The sequence below is a fragment of the Belonocnema kinseyi genome, chromosome 3 (genome assembly GCF_010883055.1).
Source record: "Belonocnema kinseyi isolate 2016_QV_RU_SX_M_011 chromosome 3, B_treatae_v1, whole genome shotgun sequence".
Taxonomy (NCBI): Eukaryota; Metazoa; Arthropoda; class Insecta; order Hymenoptera; family Cynipidae; genus Belonocnema; species Belonocnema kinseyi.
Window position 1 is genome coordinate 112,915,478 of NC_046659.1, and position 21,836 is coordinate 112,937,313.

At 20.2% G+C, this 21,836-nt stretch overlaps 2 protein-coding genes across 2 annotated transcripts in view; one reads left to right on the forward strand and one right to left on the reverse strand.

The window, feature by feature from the left end:
- Positions 1-483, forward strand: part of LOC117169379 (soma ferritin-like) — an 11,635-nt gene extending 11,152 nt beyond the window's left edge. Inside the window, exon 4 of the mRNA XM_033355737.1 lies at positions 104-483. Within this exon, the coding sequence (XP_033211628.1) occupies positions 104-430 (327 nt within the window). The 3' untranslated portion in view covers positions 431-483. The remainder of the gene's footprint in view (positions 1-103) is intronic.
- Positions 484-12,256: 11,773 nt separating this feature from the next.
- LOC117169305 (dolichyl-phosphate beta-glucosyltransferase) overlaps positions 12,257-21,836 on the reverse strand; it is a 19,529-nt gene continuing 9,949 nt past the window's right edge. The window contains exon 5 of the mRNA XM_033355616.1: positions 12,257-13,217. Coding sequence (XP_033211507.1) covers positions 12,775-13,217 — 443 coding nt within the window. The 3' untranslated portion in view covers positions 12,257-12,774. The remainder of the gene's footprint in view (positions 13,218-21,836) is intronic.

Here is a 21,836-nt window from a genome sequence, read left to right on the forward strand (position 1 = left end):
GAAACAATTATGTTTATATTCCTGGGAATATTCAGAGTGATTTTTTATTCTGAATTCTTTGAACTAATTGATAAATATTTCTGAATTAAATAAATTATTTCAGACAGCTCTTCTTCTGGAAATGGAGGTAACAGAGAAACTAGTTTCAGTAAACAAGGTGGCTGAAAAACATGGAGATCTGAATGCAAGTGACTTTATCATTACGTACTACATGCAAGATCAGATGAAAAGTATTAACGAAATAGCGAGACTAGTAACAATTTTATCAGGAATTGGTGATCAATCTCTAGCCAGATTTATCTTCGACAAAGAATTGCTCGAAAATTACGTAATGTCGGATTTCAATGTTTTAAAGGATTCCAGCGTTTTCGAATATACAGAAGAGTCGCTAAAGAAAGTAAAAAAAAGTAGAAATGAAGAAAAAAAGTAATTTTCTTTTTTTTACCTAATATATGTACAATTTTAAATCCCGTTTTTATAAAATTTGTGAATAATAAAACTGAAGTATCTTAGAGAGTTTTTATTGAAAAATATTTTTCAAAATGTAGACACGATTATAAATAATAAAACACTCTTGATTAATTCTGAGCATGTTTCACATTTCAAGAGCAAAACTTGACTCATTCATTCCACGATTTTATTTTCATTTTTTATAATAAAAAGGAATTTTGAACAAAATAGTTTAATTTTCAACGAAAGAAAATAATTTTCATTAACAAAACAATTCGTTTTTCAGCAATAAAATTAATATTATAACACAGAAGATGCATAATAAAAAAAAAGTTAACTTTATAAACACGGAAAATATTCATTTATAAATATATTTTTTTATAAATATAAATAAAATTTTTATAAATAAATTTTTTTTATATTTTTGACCAAAAAGATACATTTTCCACCATATAGTTTAATTTTCTACTAAAAAAGGCAAATTTTGATCAAAGTAAAAGAACTTTTGGACAAATCAGATACATTTTCAAGTATAATAATTAAACTTACCAAAAAATTCATTTTGAACCAAATAGTTGAATTTTCGACAAAAGAAATTAATTTTCAACCATGAAGATTAATTTTCTACTAAAAAAGGCGAATTTTCATCAAAATACAAAGATTTTCAAAATAAAAAAGATAAATTTTCAACGATAAATGATAAACCTTTAATTAAAAAAAATTATTTTTAACCAAATTGTTGAATTTTCAATCATACAGATTAATTTTCTACTAAAAATGGCGAATTTTCATCAAAGTACAAGAATTTCTAGCTAAAAAAGATAAATTTTTAATTAAAATGACGAATCTTCAAGAAAAAATTAATTTTGCACTAAATAGTAGTTGAATAAAAAAATTAATTCTGAAACAAATAGTTAAATTTTTGTTAAAAAGACGAATTTTTATCAAAATACATAAATTTCCGAATTAAAAGATAAATTTTCAACCAAAAATGGAATGCTTATATTTTGTAAACATTAATTATTTAAAAAACAATGAAGAAAACAGTTAAATTTTTACCCAAAACCAATTTTTTAAGCAAGAAGATTAATATTCTACCATAAAATAAATTGTTTTAACAAAAAATTTAAACTTCTAACCTAAGAAATAAATTTTTATTTATAGTGATGAACCTTTAATAAAAAAGTTTAATTTTCAACCAAATAATTGAACTTCCAACAAACAAAAAAATGAATTTTCAACCATAAAGATTAATTTTTTACTAAAAAGACGAATTTTCATCGAAATACAAGAATTTAAAAATAAAAAACATCAATTTTCAACTATAAAGATTAATCTTTAATAAAAAAAATAATTTTGAAAAAAATAGTTGAATTTTCGACCAAAAAGGTCGAATTTCTATCAAAACACATGAATTTTCAAATAAAAAGATAATTTTCCAACCAAAAATGGAATACTTATATTTTTAACCAAAAAAAATTTTTAAGTTGAATTTTCAAAGAAATAATTAAAGTTTCAACAAAACAGATGAATTTATAAAGAAATAGTTCAATTTTTAAATCAAAGGGATACATTTTTTCAAGACAGTTAAATTTTCGATTGAAATATCAATTTTCAATAAAAAAAGACCAAAAAAGATTGTTTGAAAAAATATAAATTTTAAACCAAATAATTTTTTTTCTAAATAATTAAATTTTAAACAACAGAAAAACTAATTAAGCAAGAAACCAAATAATTGAACTTTCGAGAAACAAAATTTTAACAATGAAGATTAATTTTTTACTAAAAAAGTCGAATTTTCATCAAAATGCAAGAATGTTTAAATAAAAAGGATTAATTTTCAACAATAAACGATGAATCTTTAATAAAAAAAAAATAATTTTGAAACAAACAGTTGAATTTTCGACCAAAAAATACGAATTTCTATCGAAATACATGAATTTTCGAATAAAAGAGATAAATTTTCAACTATAAATGATGAATCTTCAATAGAAAAAATAATGTTGAATCAAATAGATAAAAAATAGATCAAATCAAATATATAAATTTCCAACCAAAAATGGAATAATTTGAAATTTTACTAAAAAAGATATTGAACTTTTTCAGTTAAAAATTTAAATTAAAACTAAATTATGTCAAAAAAATGCGATTTAAAATTTCAGTTAAAAAGATTAATTTCTAACAAACAAAAAAAACGAGTTTCCAACAAAATATTTAAATTTTCAACCAAATAAATAAATTTTAAACTAGAATGAATCGTCATCCAAAAAATTTAATTTTTAACAAATTAGTGCGACTTTGACCCAATTACATGAATTTTCAAAAAAAAGACGAATTAAAAAAAAATACATGAATTTTCAGTTAAAAAGATATGTAACTGTTTCAGTTGGAAAATTAAAAAATTAAATTAGTTCAACCAAAAACGGAACTTAAATTTTTATTTAACAAAAATTCATTTTAAAACATGAATTTTTAACAAAATATTGTAATTTTTCACCATAGAAATAATTTTTTTAACTTAAATTATGCATCCTCTTCAAAAATAATTAATTTTTAACAAAGTCTTACTAGCAAAAAAAAAACAATTTAAAGTCAAAAAGACGAATTTTTTACAAAGCACATGGATTTTTAAAAATTTTTAACCAAAGAAATGAATTTTTATTTATAGTGATAAATCTTTAATAAAAAAGTGGTATTTTCAACCAAATAATTGAACTTTTTACCGAAAAAATTTTTTAAAATAAAGATTAATTTTTTAATAAAAAAGTCGAATTTTCATCAAAATACAAGAATGTTTAAATAAAAAGGATTAATTTTCAACTATAAACGATGAATCTTTAATAAAAGAAATAATTTGGAAACAATTAGTTGAATTTTCGACCAAAAAAGACGAATTTCTATCGAAATACATGAATTTTCGAATAAAAAGATAATTTTCCAACCAAAAATGGTATACTTACATTTTCAACCAATCATATTTTTTTAGTTGAATTTTAAAACAAATAATTAAAGTTTCAACAAAACAGTTAAATTTATACAGAACACAGAATCTTGAAGAAAAAATCAATTTTGAACCAAATTGTTGAATTTTCGATTAAAAAAAATACGAATTTGGTTCAAAAAACCATAAATTTTAGAATAGAGAGATAAATTTTCAACCAAAAATGGAATACTTATATTTGTAGTTAAGCCATTAATTATTAACCAAAAAAAATTCGCAAAAACAGCTAAATTTTTACCCAAAAACAATTTTTTTAAGTTGCATTTTCAAACCAAATAATTATAAAAATTTTAAAATAACTATAAATTTTTTTAAATAATTAAATTTTCAACAACAAAACTAATTTTTTAAGCAAGAAGATTAATATTCTACCATAAAATAAAGTTTTTTAGCAAAAAATTTAAACTTTTAACCAAAGAAATAAATTTTCATTTACAGTGATGAACCTTTCATGAAAAAAATTTTAATTTTCAACCAAATAATTGAACTTCCAACAAACAAACAAAATAATTTTTAACAATAAAGATTAATTTTTTACTAAAAAATACGAATTTTCAACAAAATACAAGAATGTTTAAATAAAAAAGATAAATTTTCAACTATAAACGATGAATCTTTAATAAAAAAAAATAATTTTGAAACAAATAGTTGAATTTTCTACCAAAAAAGACCAATTTCGATAGAAATACATGAATTTTCGAATAAAAAGATAATTTTCCAACCAAAAATGGAATACTCACATTTTCAACCAATCATATTTTTTTTAGTTGAATTTTAAAACAAATAATTAAAGTTTTAACAAAACAGTTAAATTTATACAGAACTAGTTCGATTTTTTAATTAAAACGAGGAATATTATAGAAAATAGTTAAATTTTCAACCAAATAGTTGAATTTTCAATCATAAAGATTAATTTTCGACTAAAAAAGGCGAATTTTCATCAAAATATAACAATTATTTAATAAAAAATATAAATTTTTCAACTATAATAATCAATCTTCAATAAAAAAATTTAAATTTTTTAAAGATAGATTCTGAATTTTCGACCAATGAAGATGAATTTTTAACAAAATAGTTAAATTTCCAACCAAATAATTAAATTTTCAATAAAAAAAAGTTGAATTTATTACCAAATATTTTAATTTTCTATCTAAAAAAGACAAATATTTAACTAAACAGTTACATTTTTTACAAAAAAGATAATTTTTAACAAAATAGTTCAATCCTCAACCGAAAAAAAATCATTTTTAAACAAAAAAATTAATTTTCAAATTAACACTTAGTTTTCTATCAATAAAATGAATTTTCAATATACTGAAGAGTCTATAAAGAAAGTAAAAAGATGTAGACTGAAAGAAAAAGAGAAAATTATTATTTTTTTTTAAAGTAAAAGTTAATTTTTTTCAGGCGGTTTTTATTATGAAATATTTTTAAAAATATAGACACAATTATAGAAAAGACACTCTGCTTGATTCATTCTACACATGTTTCACATTTCAAGAGAAAATCTTGACTCAGTCATTCCATAATTTTCTCTGCATACAAAAAAACAAAGTTTTCTTTGTCTATGATTCATTGCAAATAGTTAACACAATTTTAGAGTGACGAGACGGGTTAAAAATTTTTTTTCAGGTTCGAATTTCAACCAAAAATATCAATTTTCAAACAATTAGAATAATTTTCAATCAGAAAGATGATTTTCTTTAAATATATGAATTTCCAAAATAATAAATTTTTGACCCAAGAAATTAATTTGAAATAAAAAGATGAATTTTCTAAAAAAATAGATGAATATTCAAATTAATAATTGAATTTTTAAACAAGAAGATTAATTTTATTTTTAAAAAACCAACAAATTTTCATTAAAAAAAAATTATTTTTTAAACTGTTAGCTACATTTTTAACCAAAGAATTGAATTTTCAAATAAAACGAGAAATCGTTGACAAAAAAAATTAATTTTCAACCCAGAAGATTAATTTTCTAGCAAAAAAAAAAGAAATTTTAACAATAAATGGAACTTTTAGCTGAAAAATTAATTTTCAACTAAATAATAAACGATTTTTGAACAAAAAAAATTTTGAATCAAAGAAATGAATTAATTTTCTGACAAAAAGATGGATTTTCTAAAAAATACGTGGATTTTGAAATTAATAATGCAATTTTTAAGCCAAGAAATTAATTCTCAATGAAATTGAGAAATATTTAAACAAAAAAATGAATTTCCAATCAAGAAGATTAATTTTCTTCACACAGAAAAATAAATTTTTTCATAAAAATACATGAATTTTTAAACCGGTAGTTAAACTTTTAACCAAAGAATTGAATTTTCAACTAATACGAGAAACCGCTGACAAACAAAATTAATTTTCAAACAAGAAAATTAATTTTCAACCAAGAAGATTAATTTTATTTTAAAAAAACCAACAAATTTTCATTAGAAAAAAATGAATTTTTAAACTGTTAGTTAAATTTTTAACCAAAGAATTGAATTTTCAAATATAACGAGAAACCGTTGACAAAAAAAAAATTAATTTTCAATCCAGAAGATTAATTTTCTAGCAAAAAAAAGAAAATTTTAACAATAAATGGAACTTTTAGCAGAAAAATTAATTTTCAATTAAATAAGAAACGATTTTTGAAAAAAAATAAATAAATTTTGAATCAAAGAAATGAATTAATTTGCTGACAAAAAGATGAATTTTCTAAAAAATACGTGGATTTTGAAATTAATAATGCAATTTTTAAGCCAAGAAATTAATTCTCAATGAAATTAAGAAATAATTAAACAAAAAAATTAATTTCCAATCAAGAAGATTACTTTTTGTAATCAAAGAATTGAATTTTCAACTAATACGAGAAATCGTTGACAAACAAAATTAATTTTCAAACAAGAAAATTAATTTTCAACCAAAAAGATTAATTATCTATCAAAAAAGATGAAATTTTTAACAAAAAATGGAACTTTTATTTAAAAAAATATAGTTTCAACCAAGTTAAAAACGAATTTTGAACAAAATAAATCAATTTGTAACCAAGGAAATTAATTAATTTCCTACCAAAAAGATGATTTTTCTAAAAAATACATGGATTTTTTAATTATTAATTGAATTTTTAACCCTAAAAATTAATTCTCAATGAAATTAAGAAATCTTTAATAAAAAAATGAATTTTGAAACAAGAAGATTAATTTTTTAGCAAAAAAGATGAAATTTTTAATAAAAAAAATGAACGTTTAGATACAAAATTAATTTTCTACCAAAAAGATGCATTTTATAAAAAATACATGGATTTTAAAATTAATAATTGAATTTTTAAACTAAAAAATTAATTCTCAATGAAATTAAGGAATCTTTAAAGCAAAAAATGAATTTTCAATCAAGAAGATTAATTTTCTTTAAAAAAAAAACGAATTTTCATAAAAATACATTAATTTTTAACCCGGTAGTTAAATTTTTAACCAAAGAATTGAATTTTCAACTAACACGAGAAATCGTTGACAAACAAAATTAATTTTCAAACAATAAGATTAATTTTCTACCAAAACAGATCAAATTTGTAACAAAAAATGGAACTTTTAGCTAAAAAATTAATTTTCTACTAAACAGATAAATTGTCTAAAAAATATATGGATTTATAAATTATTAATTGAATTTTTAACCCGAAAAATTAATTCTCAGTGAAATAAGGGGATCTTGAAACAAATGAATTTTCTAAAAAAATTCATGGATTGTCAAATTATTAATTGAATTTTTATCCCCAGAAATTAAGGAATCTCTAAACAAAAAATTAATTTCAAACCAAAAAAAATTAATTTTCTTTAAAAAAAAAATTTTAAGTACAAATTTTCATAAAAATACATCAATTTTTAAACCGGTAGTTACATTTTTAACCAAATACTTTAATTTTCAACTAAAACGAGAAATCGTTAACAAAAAAAATTAATTTTCAACGAAGAAGATTAATTTTCTAGCAAAAAAGATGAAATTTGTAATAAAAAATGGAACTTTTAGTTTGAAAAATGTTTAAAAAATTTAGTTTAAGAAAAATTAATTTTTAATTAAGAAGATTAATTTTTTAGCGAAAAAGTCGAAGTCTTCAACAAAAACTAAAATGAGAAACGTTTAACAAAAAAAATGAACTTTCTACTAAAAAAAGACAAATTTTAAACTATAATCATAAATCTTTAATTAAATTTAAACCAAATAGTTGAATTTTTGATAAGAAAATTTTTTAATAAAAAATAGAAATTAAATTTATAGTTCAAAAATTAATTAAGGAACATAATACATTGTAAGCCTTCTTGTGCAATTTTGTTGCATAATTCATTATTTTTTTAAAGTTTATGTTGGTTTAAAAAATGTACTTTTAAAATTATCGAACAATTAAAGAACGAATTTTTAGCCAAATAAATAAATAAATTTCTAGCGAAAGAATAGAATTTCCAACTAAAATAAGGAAGCTGTAACAAAAAAAATGAATTTTCTACAAAAAAGATTTATTTTCCACAAAAAATAATTTTCAACAAAATACATGAATTTTCAGCTAAAAAAACTTTCACCCCAAAAATAGAATAGTTCAATTTTTAGTTGAAAAATCAATTTTCGATCAATCAAAAACGAATTTTGAATAAAAGAAAAATCGGTTTGAATTAAAATGATGAATGATCAAGAAAAAAAAAATAATAATCTTTAACAAGTTATTTCGACTTTCAATCAAGTAGTCGAATTTTTAACTAAAAAAAAAAATTCAATTAAAAATGGAATTTGTAAACTTTCATTTAACAAATTATTTGCAAAAAAAGTTAAGTTTTGAATCAAAAGGATAAATTTTTAACTAAAATCAAGTAGTAGAATTTTCAACTGATTTCAAAAGATGTGAATTCTCAAAGAAAAATTTGATATCTGATACCTCAGCCAAAAATTAATTAATTTAGAATAAAAACCAGTTGGATTTAACCAAAAGGAGAATTAAAAAAAAATAGTTGAAAATTCTCGATCAAAAAATAAAATAAAATTTCAATTAAGCAGTTGCATTTTTAGCCAGAAAAAATGAAATTCTATGAAAACAGATGAATTTTTAAACCAAGAAGACGAATTTTCAATCAAAAAATAATTATCTGTCAATAAAGAAAAAGTAATTGAGAAAAATGTGGAATTTTCGTGCTAAAAAGACGACCTTTCTGCAAAATAGTTGAATTTTCAAACCGAAAATATAAATTTTCAACAAAACAGTTGAATTTTTGACCTAAAATGTTGAATTGTATTTTTTTTTTTTTTAATAAAATGGTTGAATAAAAATTTTGAATGTTCGCTTTTGGGCATGAAAAATCAGGACGTCTGGTCACCCTAAGAATATTTCCAATAACAACAAAAAAGTCATAAATAAATCACCAAAATGGCAATGAATTAATGACATCAAACTTTTTTTTTCATTTTCAAATACACAATAATATACTGTGTATTGATTTTCTAACTTTGTGCAGTTACTGGATTTAAAAAATGAAAAAATAAATGCCTGATTGCAGAATAGGGGCCGTACTCAAATTACGTAACCAAAGAATTGAATTTTTAACTAAAATAAGGAAAGTTCTATATATGAAAAAAAAATTTAATCAAGAAGATTAATTTTTTAGCAAAAAAGTCGAAATCTTTGAAAAAATGGGCTAATTTTTTAATCACAAAATGAATTTTCAACCAAATTAACTTTAACTAAAAATATCAATCTTCAAGAAAACAAAATTATTTCTTAACAAAGTGATTCAACCAAATTTTTCCAACAAAATAGTTGAATAGTGAAGCAAAGAAGAAGAATTTTTAACAAAAAAGTTTCATTTTCATGAAAAAAATTCTATTTCTACTAAAACAGATCAATTTTTAAAAGAAAAATGATGAATTTTTAACAAAATAGTTCAATTTTCTATCAAATAGTTGCATTTTTATCCAGGAAAGATGAAATTTTTAGTAAAACGGGTGAATTTTGTAATTAAAAATACAAATCTTAAGAAAAAATATTTAAATTTTTATCCAAAAGAAATTTTACTTTCACTTTTCAAAATCAAAATTTTGTACAAAAAGGATGAATTTTAAAAAAATTGTTGAATTTTCAGCAAAAAAGTTGCATGTTTATTTAAGAAAGATAATATTTATCTTAAAAAAGATAAAATTTTAATTTAAACAAAATGTTTCAAAAAATAGAATTTTTATCCGAAAAATATCGCGGTTGATTTTTCAAAATTAAAATATTAATTTTTTCAACAAAAATTAAGTTTTTACGAAAAAAATGGAATTTTCAATCTAAAAAGATTAATTTTTTTCAACCAAAAAGGATACATTTTTAACAAAATAGTTTAATTCTCTGCCAAATAATTAATTAAAATAATTAATCTACCAAATTAATTTTATTAGAAAAACGAAATATAAATTTTAAACAAAAAGTAAATTTTCAACAAAAAAACATGACTGTTTAAGAAAATAATTTAATTTTTAACTAAAAAGTTGATTTTTTATACAAAGAAGATCAAATTTCTCTAAAAAAAGATGAATTTTTAATTAGAGAAAAAAACAAATTTTCAAACAAAAAGTTGAATTTTCATCCAATAGCAGAATTTGTAACCAAAAAGGGATTTCAGTTTGACTTTTTAACAACAAAAAATATGAATTTTAAGCAAAAACTAAATTTTCTAGAAAATAGCTAAATTTTCAACAAAAAAGTTGCATTTTTATCGAAGAAATAAATATTTCTACTAAAGAAAGATGAACTTTTGAATAAAAAATAAAAATTTTAAGAAAAAATATTTTTCATCAAAAAATAATTTCAGTTGATTTACCATTGAAAAATATGAATTTTAAACAAAAGATTAAGATTCTACGAAAAAATTTTAATTTTTAACAAAACAATTGAATAACATTACTTCTAAAATACATTAATAAAAAAAAGCCTTTAAAAAAGTGAAATTTGTATCCAAGGAAGATTCCAGGTCAATTTTCAACTAAATAGTTCCATTTTTGATCCAGAAAAATAAAAATTCTATCAAAATAGGTGAATTTTTAAATCAAAAAGATAAATTTTCAAAAAAAAGTTGAATTTTCAACCCGAAAAGTCGAATTTTTAACAAAACAGTTTAAATTTCGAACCAAAAAATTTGACCTTTTAACAAAATTGTTGAATTTTAAGCCAAACAGATGCATTTTTATCCAAAAAAGATGAAATATTGTTTAAAAAAAAACTTCAGTTAACTTTTCAAAATCCAAACATGAATTTTTTAACAAACATTAAGTTTCTACGAAAAAAAATGAATTTTCAATCTAACAAGAGGAATTTTTTCAACCAAAAAGGATGACTTTTCAACAAAATTGTTAAATTTTCAACCCAACAATTACATTTTTATTCAATAAAGATAAAATTATTTCTAAAATAGATGAATTTTTAATAAAAAACTATTTTTTTTTTTTAAGTTGAATTTTCATCCAACAAAAATTTAATATCATTCTTCAACACCGAAATATGAATTTTAAACAAAAATTAAATTTTCTAGAAAATAGTTTTTAATTTTTAACGAAATAGTTTAATTTTCAACCAAACAATTAATTGTTTATCCAAAAAAGATACAATTTTTTCTTAAAATAGATGAATTTTTAATTAAAGAAAACAAGTTGAATTTTCATCCAGAAAAGTTTCAGTTCTTATTTTTCAATATAAAAATATTAAATTTAAACGAAAAGTACATTTTCATCCAAATTTTTGAATTTTTAAACTAACAGTTGCATTGTTATTCAAGAATTATGAAATTACTTCTAAAATAGATGAATTTAAAAAAAAAAAACATAGAAGAAATTTCAATTCGTATCCAAAGAAAATTAATTTTCTGCTAAATAATCGAATTTTTAACTAAAAAACATGACTTTTTAACAAGATTATTACATTTTCAACCAAATAGTTGTATTTTTGATAAAAAAACTAAAATTCTACCAAAACAGATTATTTTTTAAATCAAAAAGATATATTTTAAAAACAAGTAGCAAAATTTATAATGAAAAAAGATTTCATTTTGACTTTTTAACACAGAAATATGAATTTTAATCTAAAACTAAATTTTATAGGATATATTTTAATTTTAAACAAAAAAGTTGCATTTTTATAGAAAAAAGAAATAATATTTCTACTAAAGAAAGACGAACTTTTAAATCAAAAAGAAAAATTTGCAGAAAAAAATATTTTTCATCAACAAATAATTTCAGTTGATGTATCATTAAAAAATATGATTTTTAAACAAAAGGTTAATTTTCAAAGAAAATTAGAAGTTTAAGTACGGTCCTTTATTAATTTTTTTTCTGGGGTTATAAAAATATAATTTTCCTAAGATTCTGAAAAAAAATGGAAAAGATTTTTAAAAATTTCAGATACATCAAATCAAAATTTCTACAAAAAAGTTCATCTTTAACGAAAATAGTTGAATTTTCAAAGAAAAAAAATGAATTATCAACAAAAAATGTGATAGTTCAAATGTAAATCTAAAAAGATTTTTATTTTAAATGAAAAACAGTACAATTCATCCAAAAAAGTTGATTTTCAAACAAAATATTCTAATTTTCAGGCAAATACATTAATTTTGTACGAAAAAGATAATTTTCTCGCAAACAAGACGAATTTTCAACCAAAAAAAAGATGAATTCTCGGCAAAAAAATGTAATAATTCATATATAAACCCCAAAAGATTTTAATTTTTAATAAAAAAAAGAGTTAAATTTAGCGAAAAAAATGAATTTTCAACCAAATAATAAAATCTAGAACTAAAAAAAGATCATTTTGAGGAGAAAAATTTTGCGAATTTTCAAAAATAACATTAATGAGCTGTTACGTAATTTAAATACGGTCCAATTGGTAATGGTTAAATTGCGATACGCCACTTGGTGAGAAAAACCAGAACTAGAAAGAATAGGTACGATTTTAAAAATGCATTTTAATTTGTTCTAAAAGAACAATTATTGTACTATTTATAGTAATTTTTAACAGGTTATAAACTTAAATAGACTTATTTTTAATCATTTATGTACTATATATTTATTATTTAAAAATCTGATCTAAAAGTCAGGTTAGAATTCGTATTTGAATTCCAATCGTCTATTATTCGTATTATTTTCATAATATGGATAAAATCTCTCGCTATATACAATAATTAAATTTTATTTAAGCCCAAAATGCATTAAAACTTATATGAAATCGTGAAATAATTATTGTTATTGGTTATAACATATTTTTGACAGTACCTACTCTTTCTAGTTCCCGTTTTCGGCACCAGGTGGCGAAAAATTTTCCCCACAATCTAACTCGATTTCGGTTTAGTTAATTTCCAGGCACCGATTTTGTATCGCAACCAAATGAGGCCTAAATCGCGACCCATCTGGAGCCAACTCCAAATCGGTACCAGTTTCGAACCCTCGATTTCTGTCCAGTTGACGGCTACTTCCGTAATGGGAATTTTCAGAGTCTGCGCAATGAAGAGCATTTCCACGTCGAAAGCCCATCGCTCGACGTGCAGCACGTCAAAAATAATTCTCGCCGATTTTCGCGTCAAAAGTTTAAATCCACACTGAGTGTCGCGAACTCCCTTGACACAGAAAAACCAGACGAGAAAGTGAAAACCGTACATCAGAAAGAGTCGAAAAAAGGATCGTGTGGCTATCTCTTGTTCCTCTAAATGGGCACGAGATCCACAGATAATGGCCTGCTCGGAAGCAACTTTTTCCGCATTTTTCGTATAGTCAACTGAAATTAAAATATTGTTATATTATTATATTGTTAAATAAAAAATTTCTACCAAAAGGGAGAAATTTTCATCCTCAAAAAACGAATTAATAAATTTAATAAACGAATAAAAAAATTAATGTTCAACCAAGAAGATAATTTTCTACCAAAAATGACGAATTTTCAAACAAATTATTAAATTTTCAACCAAAAAAATTAAATTTCAAACAAAAAGATTTATTTTTCATCAAGAAAAGTAATTTTACAGTTACAAAATTAATTTTTACAAAAAAATTAAATAATTTTCGAACTATTAACAAAATAGGAATTAATTTGAATCCCCAAAGACGAATTTTCAATGAAAAATTCAATTTTTAAGCAAAGAAATTATTTTTTAACTAAAATAAGATGATTTACCAAAAAAATTAATGTTCGTTACATTTTCGACCAATGAAAATAATTGTCAACTAAAAAGATTAATTTTTCAACAAGAAGAGTCATTTTTACTACAAAAGACGAATTTTTAATAAAAGAGTTAAATTTTAAACTACAAAAAAAATCAATTTTTTAACTATAATTATGGATCTCTAATACAAAAATAAACAAATAAACCCAAAAAGAAGGAATTTTCATCCAAAAATTTTTAACTAAGAAAATAAATAAATTTTCAACTAAAATACATGACCTTTCGACTAAAAAAGATACATTTTCAACCAATAATGGAATAGTTCAATTTTTAGTTAAAAACTTAATTTTTATCCAATTGAAAGCGAATTTTCTACAAAATAGTTCAATTTTCCACAAAAAAAAAGAGAAATATATTTTTGAATTAAAATAATTAAGTATCAAGCAAAATACGAATTTTTAACCAAATAGTTGAATTATCAACATACAAAAATGAATTTTTAACTAAAAAAAAATTTGTAACCAAAAATAGAATAGTTATATTTTTGATTAAAAAATTAATTTTTATTGAAAAAAAAGGATTTTCAAAAAATAATTAATGTTTTGTCTTGAGATATAAAATTTCAACAATAAAAATTAATTTTTAATTTTAATTTCAAGTTGAATATTCAATAAAAAAAATTCTACTAAAAAGGATGAACTTTCATCCCCAAATTTTCCACTAAAAAGATAAATTTTTAATCTGAAAAGAGACTATTTATTTACAGTTAAAAAATTGATTTTTATAGAAAAAAAATAATTTAAAAAATGAAATTTTAGCCAAATAGTTTAAGTTTCGAACAAAATTATGAATTTTAACCATAAAAATTAATTTTATATAAAAAAAGACGAAATTTCAACAAAATACATGAATTTTCAACTAAAAAATAAACATTTTCTACCAATAATGGAATAGTTATATTTTTAGTTAAAAAATTGAGTTTTAACCAGTTAAAACAGAATTTTCAACAAAATAGTTCCAATTTTCAACAAAGAAAATATGTTTTTAAATTAAAATAATGAAGCATCAACCAAAAAAATGAATTTTCATGAAATTATTTTTTAACCAAATAGTTCAATTTTCAACAAAAACTCATTTGTAACTAAAAAAGATAAATTTTTTAATGGAAATTATAACTGTTCTATTTTTAGTTAACAATTTATCTTTTTTAGTTAAAAATTAAATTTTTTGTTGTTGAAAATTTATTTATTTGGTTAAAAAATAATTTCTTGAAAATTCATTTTTTTGGTTAATACTTTATTATTTTGATTCAAAAATATTTTTCCTTTGTTGAAAATTGAAACAATTTTGTTGAAAATTTGTTTTTAACTGGTTAAAACTCCGTTTTTTAAATAAAAATGTAACTATTCCATTATTCGTTGAAAATTGAAGTACGTCTTTTTTTGTATAAAATTAATTTTCATGCTTAAAAGTTGATAATTTTGTTCGAAACTTCAAGTATTTGGCTTAAATTTTATTTTGAATTTTTTTTTTGTATAAAAATTTATCTTTTTTAGTTAAAAATTCATCTTGGTTAGTTGATAATTCAACTATTTGGTTAAAAATTTCTTCTTTGGTTGATGCTCAATCATTTTAATTCAAATATATGTATATATTTTTTTTAATTGAACAATTTCTTAGAAAATTCGCTTTTAATTGTTTAAAAATTAATTTTGTAATTGTAAATTTAACTAGTCTTTTTTCTAGTTGAAAATTTATCTTCTTAGACATTTTTGTCGGAAGAAATTAATTTTCAACAAAAAAGCTCAATTTTTCACCAAAAAGTAATATTCTACAACGAAAAGACGAATTTTCATCATAAAAGTTACATTTTTAAACAACGAAATGAATTTTCAACTATAAAAATGAATCTTTAATAAAAAAAAATTAAACCAAATAGTTGAAATTTCGAAAAAAAATAAAGAATTTTTAAACATGAGTCTGAAAGGGGAAATTTTCAACGAAAAATGGAATTTTTTTAACTAAAATAAGAAACAATTAACAAAAAAATTAATTTTCAACCAAAATAAAGATAATTTTATGCCAAAAAAATTAATTGTTAACCAAAAAATAAGAAATTTTCACCAAGAAAAGTAATAGTCTACTACAAAAGACGAATTTTCATAAAAAGAATTCGATATGAAATTTAAGCCAAATAGTTGAAGTTTCAAACAAAATTATGAATTTTAAACCATAAAAATTTAATTTAAACCCAAAAAATTAATTTTCTACCAGAAAAGACGAACTTTTAACAAAATACGTGAATTTTCAAATAAAAAATAAAAACTTTTCATCCAAAGTACATAAGTTTTAAACTAGAAAATAAACATTTTCAACCTATAATGGAATAAGTACATTTTTAGTTAAAAAATTGAGTTTTAACCAATTAAAAACGAATTTTCAACATGCAAACATGAATTTTTCACTAAAAAAAAATTTTTTTAACCAAAAGTAGAATAGTTACACCTTCCAATAGAAAATTAATTTTTATTAAAAAAAAAAAACGATTTTTCATAATAAAAATAATAAAGAATGTTGAACCAGAAAACAGACTATTTATATTTACAGTTGAAAAATAAATTTTTATTGAAAAAAACAATAATTTTTGAAATTAAATTTAGGCCAGATAGTCGAAGTTTCGAACAAAATTATGAATTTTTAACCATAAAAATTAATTTTATACCAAAAAAGACGAATTTTCAACAAAATAGATGAATTTTCAACAAAAAAATAAATCAATTTTCAACAAAAAAATTACATTTTTAACCAAAGAAATGAATTCTCTACTATAAAAATGAGTCATCAAACAAAAAATAAATTTCTAGCTAATATTATATTTACAGTTAAAAAATTAATTTTTATAAAAAAAAAATAATTTTTCAAATGAAATTTAAGCCAAATATTTGAATTTTCAAATAAAACTATTAACTTTTAACCATAAAAATTAATTTTATACCAAAAAATACGAACTTTTAAGAAAATGCGTGAATTTTCAACTAAAAAATACAAATGAATTTTCAAAATGAGACAATTAATTTTCAACTAAAAAAGATCAATTTTTAACCAAAAATATGAAAGTTATATTTTCCGTTAAAAAATCTATTTTTATAAAAATATGGAATATGAAACGCTTTATATTCTTAAAGTTTTAGTTGAATATTTAATTTGAAAAAAATGTCTGCCAAAAGGGACAAATTTTTAAAGAAAAATTGTTTTTTTTTTTAACTAAAATAAGAAAAAATTAATTTAAAAAATGAATTATCAACCAAAATAAACATAATTTTATACCAAAAAAGGCGAATTTTCAACTAAATCGACAAATTTGCATCCAAAAGAATAAACTGTCAACCAAAAAGATTTATTTTTCACCAAGAAGAGTAATATTTGACTACGAAAGACGAATTTTTAACAAAACAGTTAAATTTTAACAACAACCAAAAATTAATTTTTAACTACAATGAATCTTTAATAAAAAAATAAAACTAAAAGGGAGGAATTTTCATCCACAAATTTTCGAATAACAAAATAAATTTTCAACCAGAAAATAGACTAGTTATATTTAGAATTAAAAAATTAACGTTTGTAAAAAAAAATAATTTTTGAAATTAAATTTATCCCAAACAGTTGAAGTTTCGGAAAAAATTATAAATTTTTAACTGAAAAAGATACATTTTTAACCATAAATAGAATGGTTATATTTTCCATTAAAAAATTCATTTTTATTTAAAAAAAAAATAATTTTCGAAAAATAATTAATTTTTTGTCCAAAGATATAAAGTTACAACAAAAAATAGGAATTTTTTCACCAAGAAGAGCAATATTTTACTACAAAAAATGAATTTTTAACGAAAGAATTACACTTTTAACAACAAACAAATTAATTTTTAAATATAATGATGCATCTTTACTAAAAAAATTAAATCAAAAAGGAGGAATTTTCAACTAAGAAAATAAATCTTCAACCAGAAAACAGACTGGTTATATTTACAGTTAAAAAATTAAGTTTTATAAAAAAAAATAAATTTCGAAATTAAATTTAGGCCAAACAGTTGAAATTTCGGACAAAATTATGAATTTTTAACTAAAAAATAAATCAATTTTAAACTAAAATACATGAGTTTTCAACTAAAAAGATAAATTTTCAACCAATAATGGAATAGTTCAATTTTTAGTTGAAAAATTAATGTTAAACGAATTAAAAGCGAATTATCTACAAATTGTTCCTTTTTAAAAAAGAAAATATTTTTGAATTAACATGATTAAGCATAAAAAAAAATAATTTTAGCCAAATAGTTGAATTATCAACATACAAAGATGAATTTTTAAATAAAAAAATTTAACCAAAAATAGGATAATTATATTTTCCATTATAAAATTAATTTCTATTGAAAAAAAAACTAATTTTCGAAAAATAATTAATGTTTTGTCCAAAGATATGAAGTTTCAACAAAAAAAATGAATTTTTCAGCCAGAAGAAAAAATAATAATTAATATTAATATTTTACTACAAAAGACGAATTTTTAACAAGAGTTAAATTTTTAACGAATAAAAAAATTAATTTTTCACTATAATAATACATCTTTAATAAAAGGAATTTTCATCCACAAATTTTCAACTAAGAAAATAAATGTTAAACCAGAAAACAAACTATTTATATTTACAGTTGAAAAATTAATTTGTATAAAAAAAATTTTCGAAATTCAATTTAAGCCAATTGGTTGAAGTTTCGAATAAAATGATGAATTTTGAATCATAAAAATTAAATTAATACCAAAAAATTAATTTTATACCAAAAAAGACGAACTTTCGACAAAATACATGAATTTTCAACTAAAAAATAAAAAATTTCAAACAATAATGCCATAATTACGTTTTTAGTTAAAAAAATTGAGTTTTAACCAATTAAAAACAATTTTTTAACGAAAGAAAAATATGTTTGAATTAAAATAATGAAACATCAACCAAAAAAACGAATTTTCAAAAAATTATTTTGTAACCAAATATTTGAATTTTAAACATAAAAACATGAATTTTTAACAAAAAAATAGAAGTTATTTCCATTAAAAAATTAATTTTTATTTTAAAAAAAACGAATTATCGAAAAAATAATTAAATTTTTGTCGAAAGAAATTAATTATAAATCAAAAAGATTAATTTTTTTAACAAGAAACGTAATATTCTGCAACAAAAGACGAATTTTTATAAAAAGAATTAAATTGTTCACACAAAAAAATTAATTTTGAACTATAATGATGAATCTTTAATAAAAACATAAAAAAATTAATCCAAAAGGGAGCAATTTTCAATCCCAAATTTTCAACAACAAAAAATAAATTTTCAACTAGAAAACAGACTAGTTATATTTACATTTAAAAAATTAATGTTTATAAAAAAAAATTAAATTTATGCCAAGCAAGTGAAGTTTCGGACAAAATTATGAATTTTCAACTAAAAAATAAGTAGTAATAAGCAGTGGGAATTTAAATTTTAAAAAAATCAATTCTTAACCAAAAAGTTCATTTTCAACCAAGTAATTAAATTTTTTACTAAAATGAAGAATTAGTTGAATTTCCCACCAAGAAGATTCATTCTTTACAAAAGAAAAAAAAATAATTTTTAACAAAATACATGAATTTGCAACCGAATGGTGCGATTTTTTACTATAAATTATCAATTTTTGACAAAAAAAAAACAATGTTTAAATTTACAGTTAAAAAAATTAATTTTAAATGGCAAAAAGGAATTTTAAACAAGACAGTTAAAGCTTAAATTAAAAAAATTAATTTTTAACAAATTGATTGAATTTTTAATCAAGGAGATTAATTTTCTGTCAAAATAAAATAAATAAAAATTAAGAATAGAATTTTCTATCAAAGTTTAAAAAAATTAGATTAATTTTTTAAGAGACAATTCGAATTTTTAACAAAAGACAGGGACTTTCAACCAAATAGTGTAATTTTTAACTAAAAATTATCAATCATCAAACCAAAAATGGAACATTAAAATTTCCAGGTAAAAAAAGTAATTTTCGACAAATAGCAAACCGAATTTTCAACAACACAGTCAAAGCTTCAATCAATACAATAAATAAAAAAAAGGAGTTTAATTTTAAACTAATTATTTGAATTTTTAACCAAGAAGATTAATTTTCTATAAAAGTAATATAAATAAAATAGAAATTAAAAAAATAAATGTTCCATCGAAATTTTTTTTTTAATCAGATTAATTTTCTAGAAAAAAAGAAAAGAATTTTCAACAGAATACACGAATTTTCAACCGACCAATGTAATTTTGAACAAAAAACTATCAATTTTTGAATATGAAGATTAATTTTCTGTCAAAATAGAATAAATAAAATAGAAATTTTCTATTCAAACTTTTTTTCAAATAATATTAATTGTCTACCGAAAAAAAGAAAATAATTTTTAACAAAATATATGAATTTTCAACCGAATGGTGTAATTTTGAACTAAAAAACGATCAATTTTTGCCAAACAAAAAAAAAATTTTAATTTACGGTTAAAAAAATTAATTTTCAATCCCAAAAAACGAATTTTAAACAGACAGTTAATGCTTCAATAAAAAAAATGCATTTTTAACAAATTCGTTAAATTTTGAAAAACAAGAAGATTTATTTTCTGTCAAAATAGAATAAATACAAATTCAGAAAAGAATTTTCTATCAATAAAAAAAAAAAAGATTAGTTTTCTACCCAACAATACGAATTTTTAACAAAATACAGGGACTTACAACCAAATTGTGTAATTTTTAACTAAAAATTATCAATCGTCAAAAAAACAATGAAACATTAAAATTTCTAGGTAAAAAAATTAATTTTAAACAACAAAGTCAAAGCTTCAATCAATAAAATAAATTGAAAAACAGGAGTTTAATTTTGAACTAATTAGTTGAATTTTTAACCAAGAAGATTCACTTTCTATAGAAATAATATAAATAAAAGAGAAATTGAGAAAAAAACATTTTCTATCCAAATTTTTTTTTAATAAGATTAATTTTCTACCGAAAAAGACGAATTTTTAACAAATAACAGGGATTTTTAAGCAAATAGTGTAATTTTTAACTAAAAGATATCAATTTTTAACCAAAAATGCAATATTAAAATTTTTATTTAAAAAAATTAACTTTCAACACCAAAAAATTTCAAGACGCAGTTAAATCTTCCATCAATAAAATAAATTTTCTATAAAGAAGTTATATTTTCAACTAAGCTGTTGAATCTTCAAATAATAAGATTAATTTTCTACAAAAAAAAAGAAAAGAATTCTCAACAAAATACATGAATTTTCAACCAAATTTTTCAATCCAAATTCAATCCAAACTTTTTTTTAATAAGATTAATTTTTTACCGAAAAAAGGAAAAGAATTTTCAAGAAAATACATGAATTTTCAACCAAATAGTGTAATTTTTTACTAAAAATTATCAACCGTCAAACCAAAAATGAAACAGTAAAATTTCCAGGTAAAAAAATTAGTTTTAATCAATACAGTCAAAGCTTCAATCAATAAAATAAATTTAAAAACAGGAGTTAAATTTTTAACTAATTAGTTGAATTTTTAACCAAGAAGATTAATTTTCAATAAAAATAATATAAATAAAAGAGAAATTGAAAAAAAAAACATTTTCTATCCAAATTTTTTTAAAAATGAGATTAATTTTCTACCGAAAAAGACGGATTTTTAACGAAATACAGGGATTTTCAACCAAATAGTGTAATTTTTTACTAAAATTGCAATATTTTAATTTTTATTTAAAAAAATTAATTTTCAACAAAAACAAATTTTCAACACGACAGTTAAATCTTCAATTAATACAATAAATTTTCTACAAGGAAGTTTTATTTTCAACTAAGCAGTTCAATATTCAAACAATAAGATTAATTTTCTAAAAAAAAAGAAAAGAATTCTCAACAAAATACATGAATTTTCAACAAAATAGTGTAATTTTGAACAAAAAACTATCAATTTTTGAAGAAAAAACAACGTTTAAATTTACAGTTAAAAAAATTAAATTTTCAATTCCAAAAAACGAACTTTAAAAAAGAGTTAAAGCTTAAATAAAAATTTTTTTTTTACAAATTAGTTGAATTTTGAAAAACTAGAAGATTAATTTTCTGTCAAAATAGAATTAAATGAATTTAATAAAAATGAATTTTTAATAAACGAATTTTCTAAA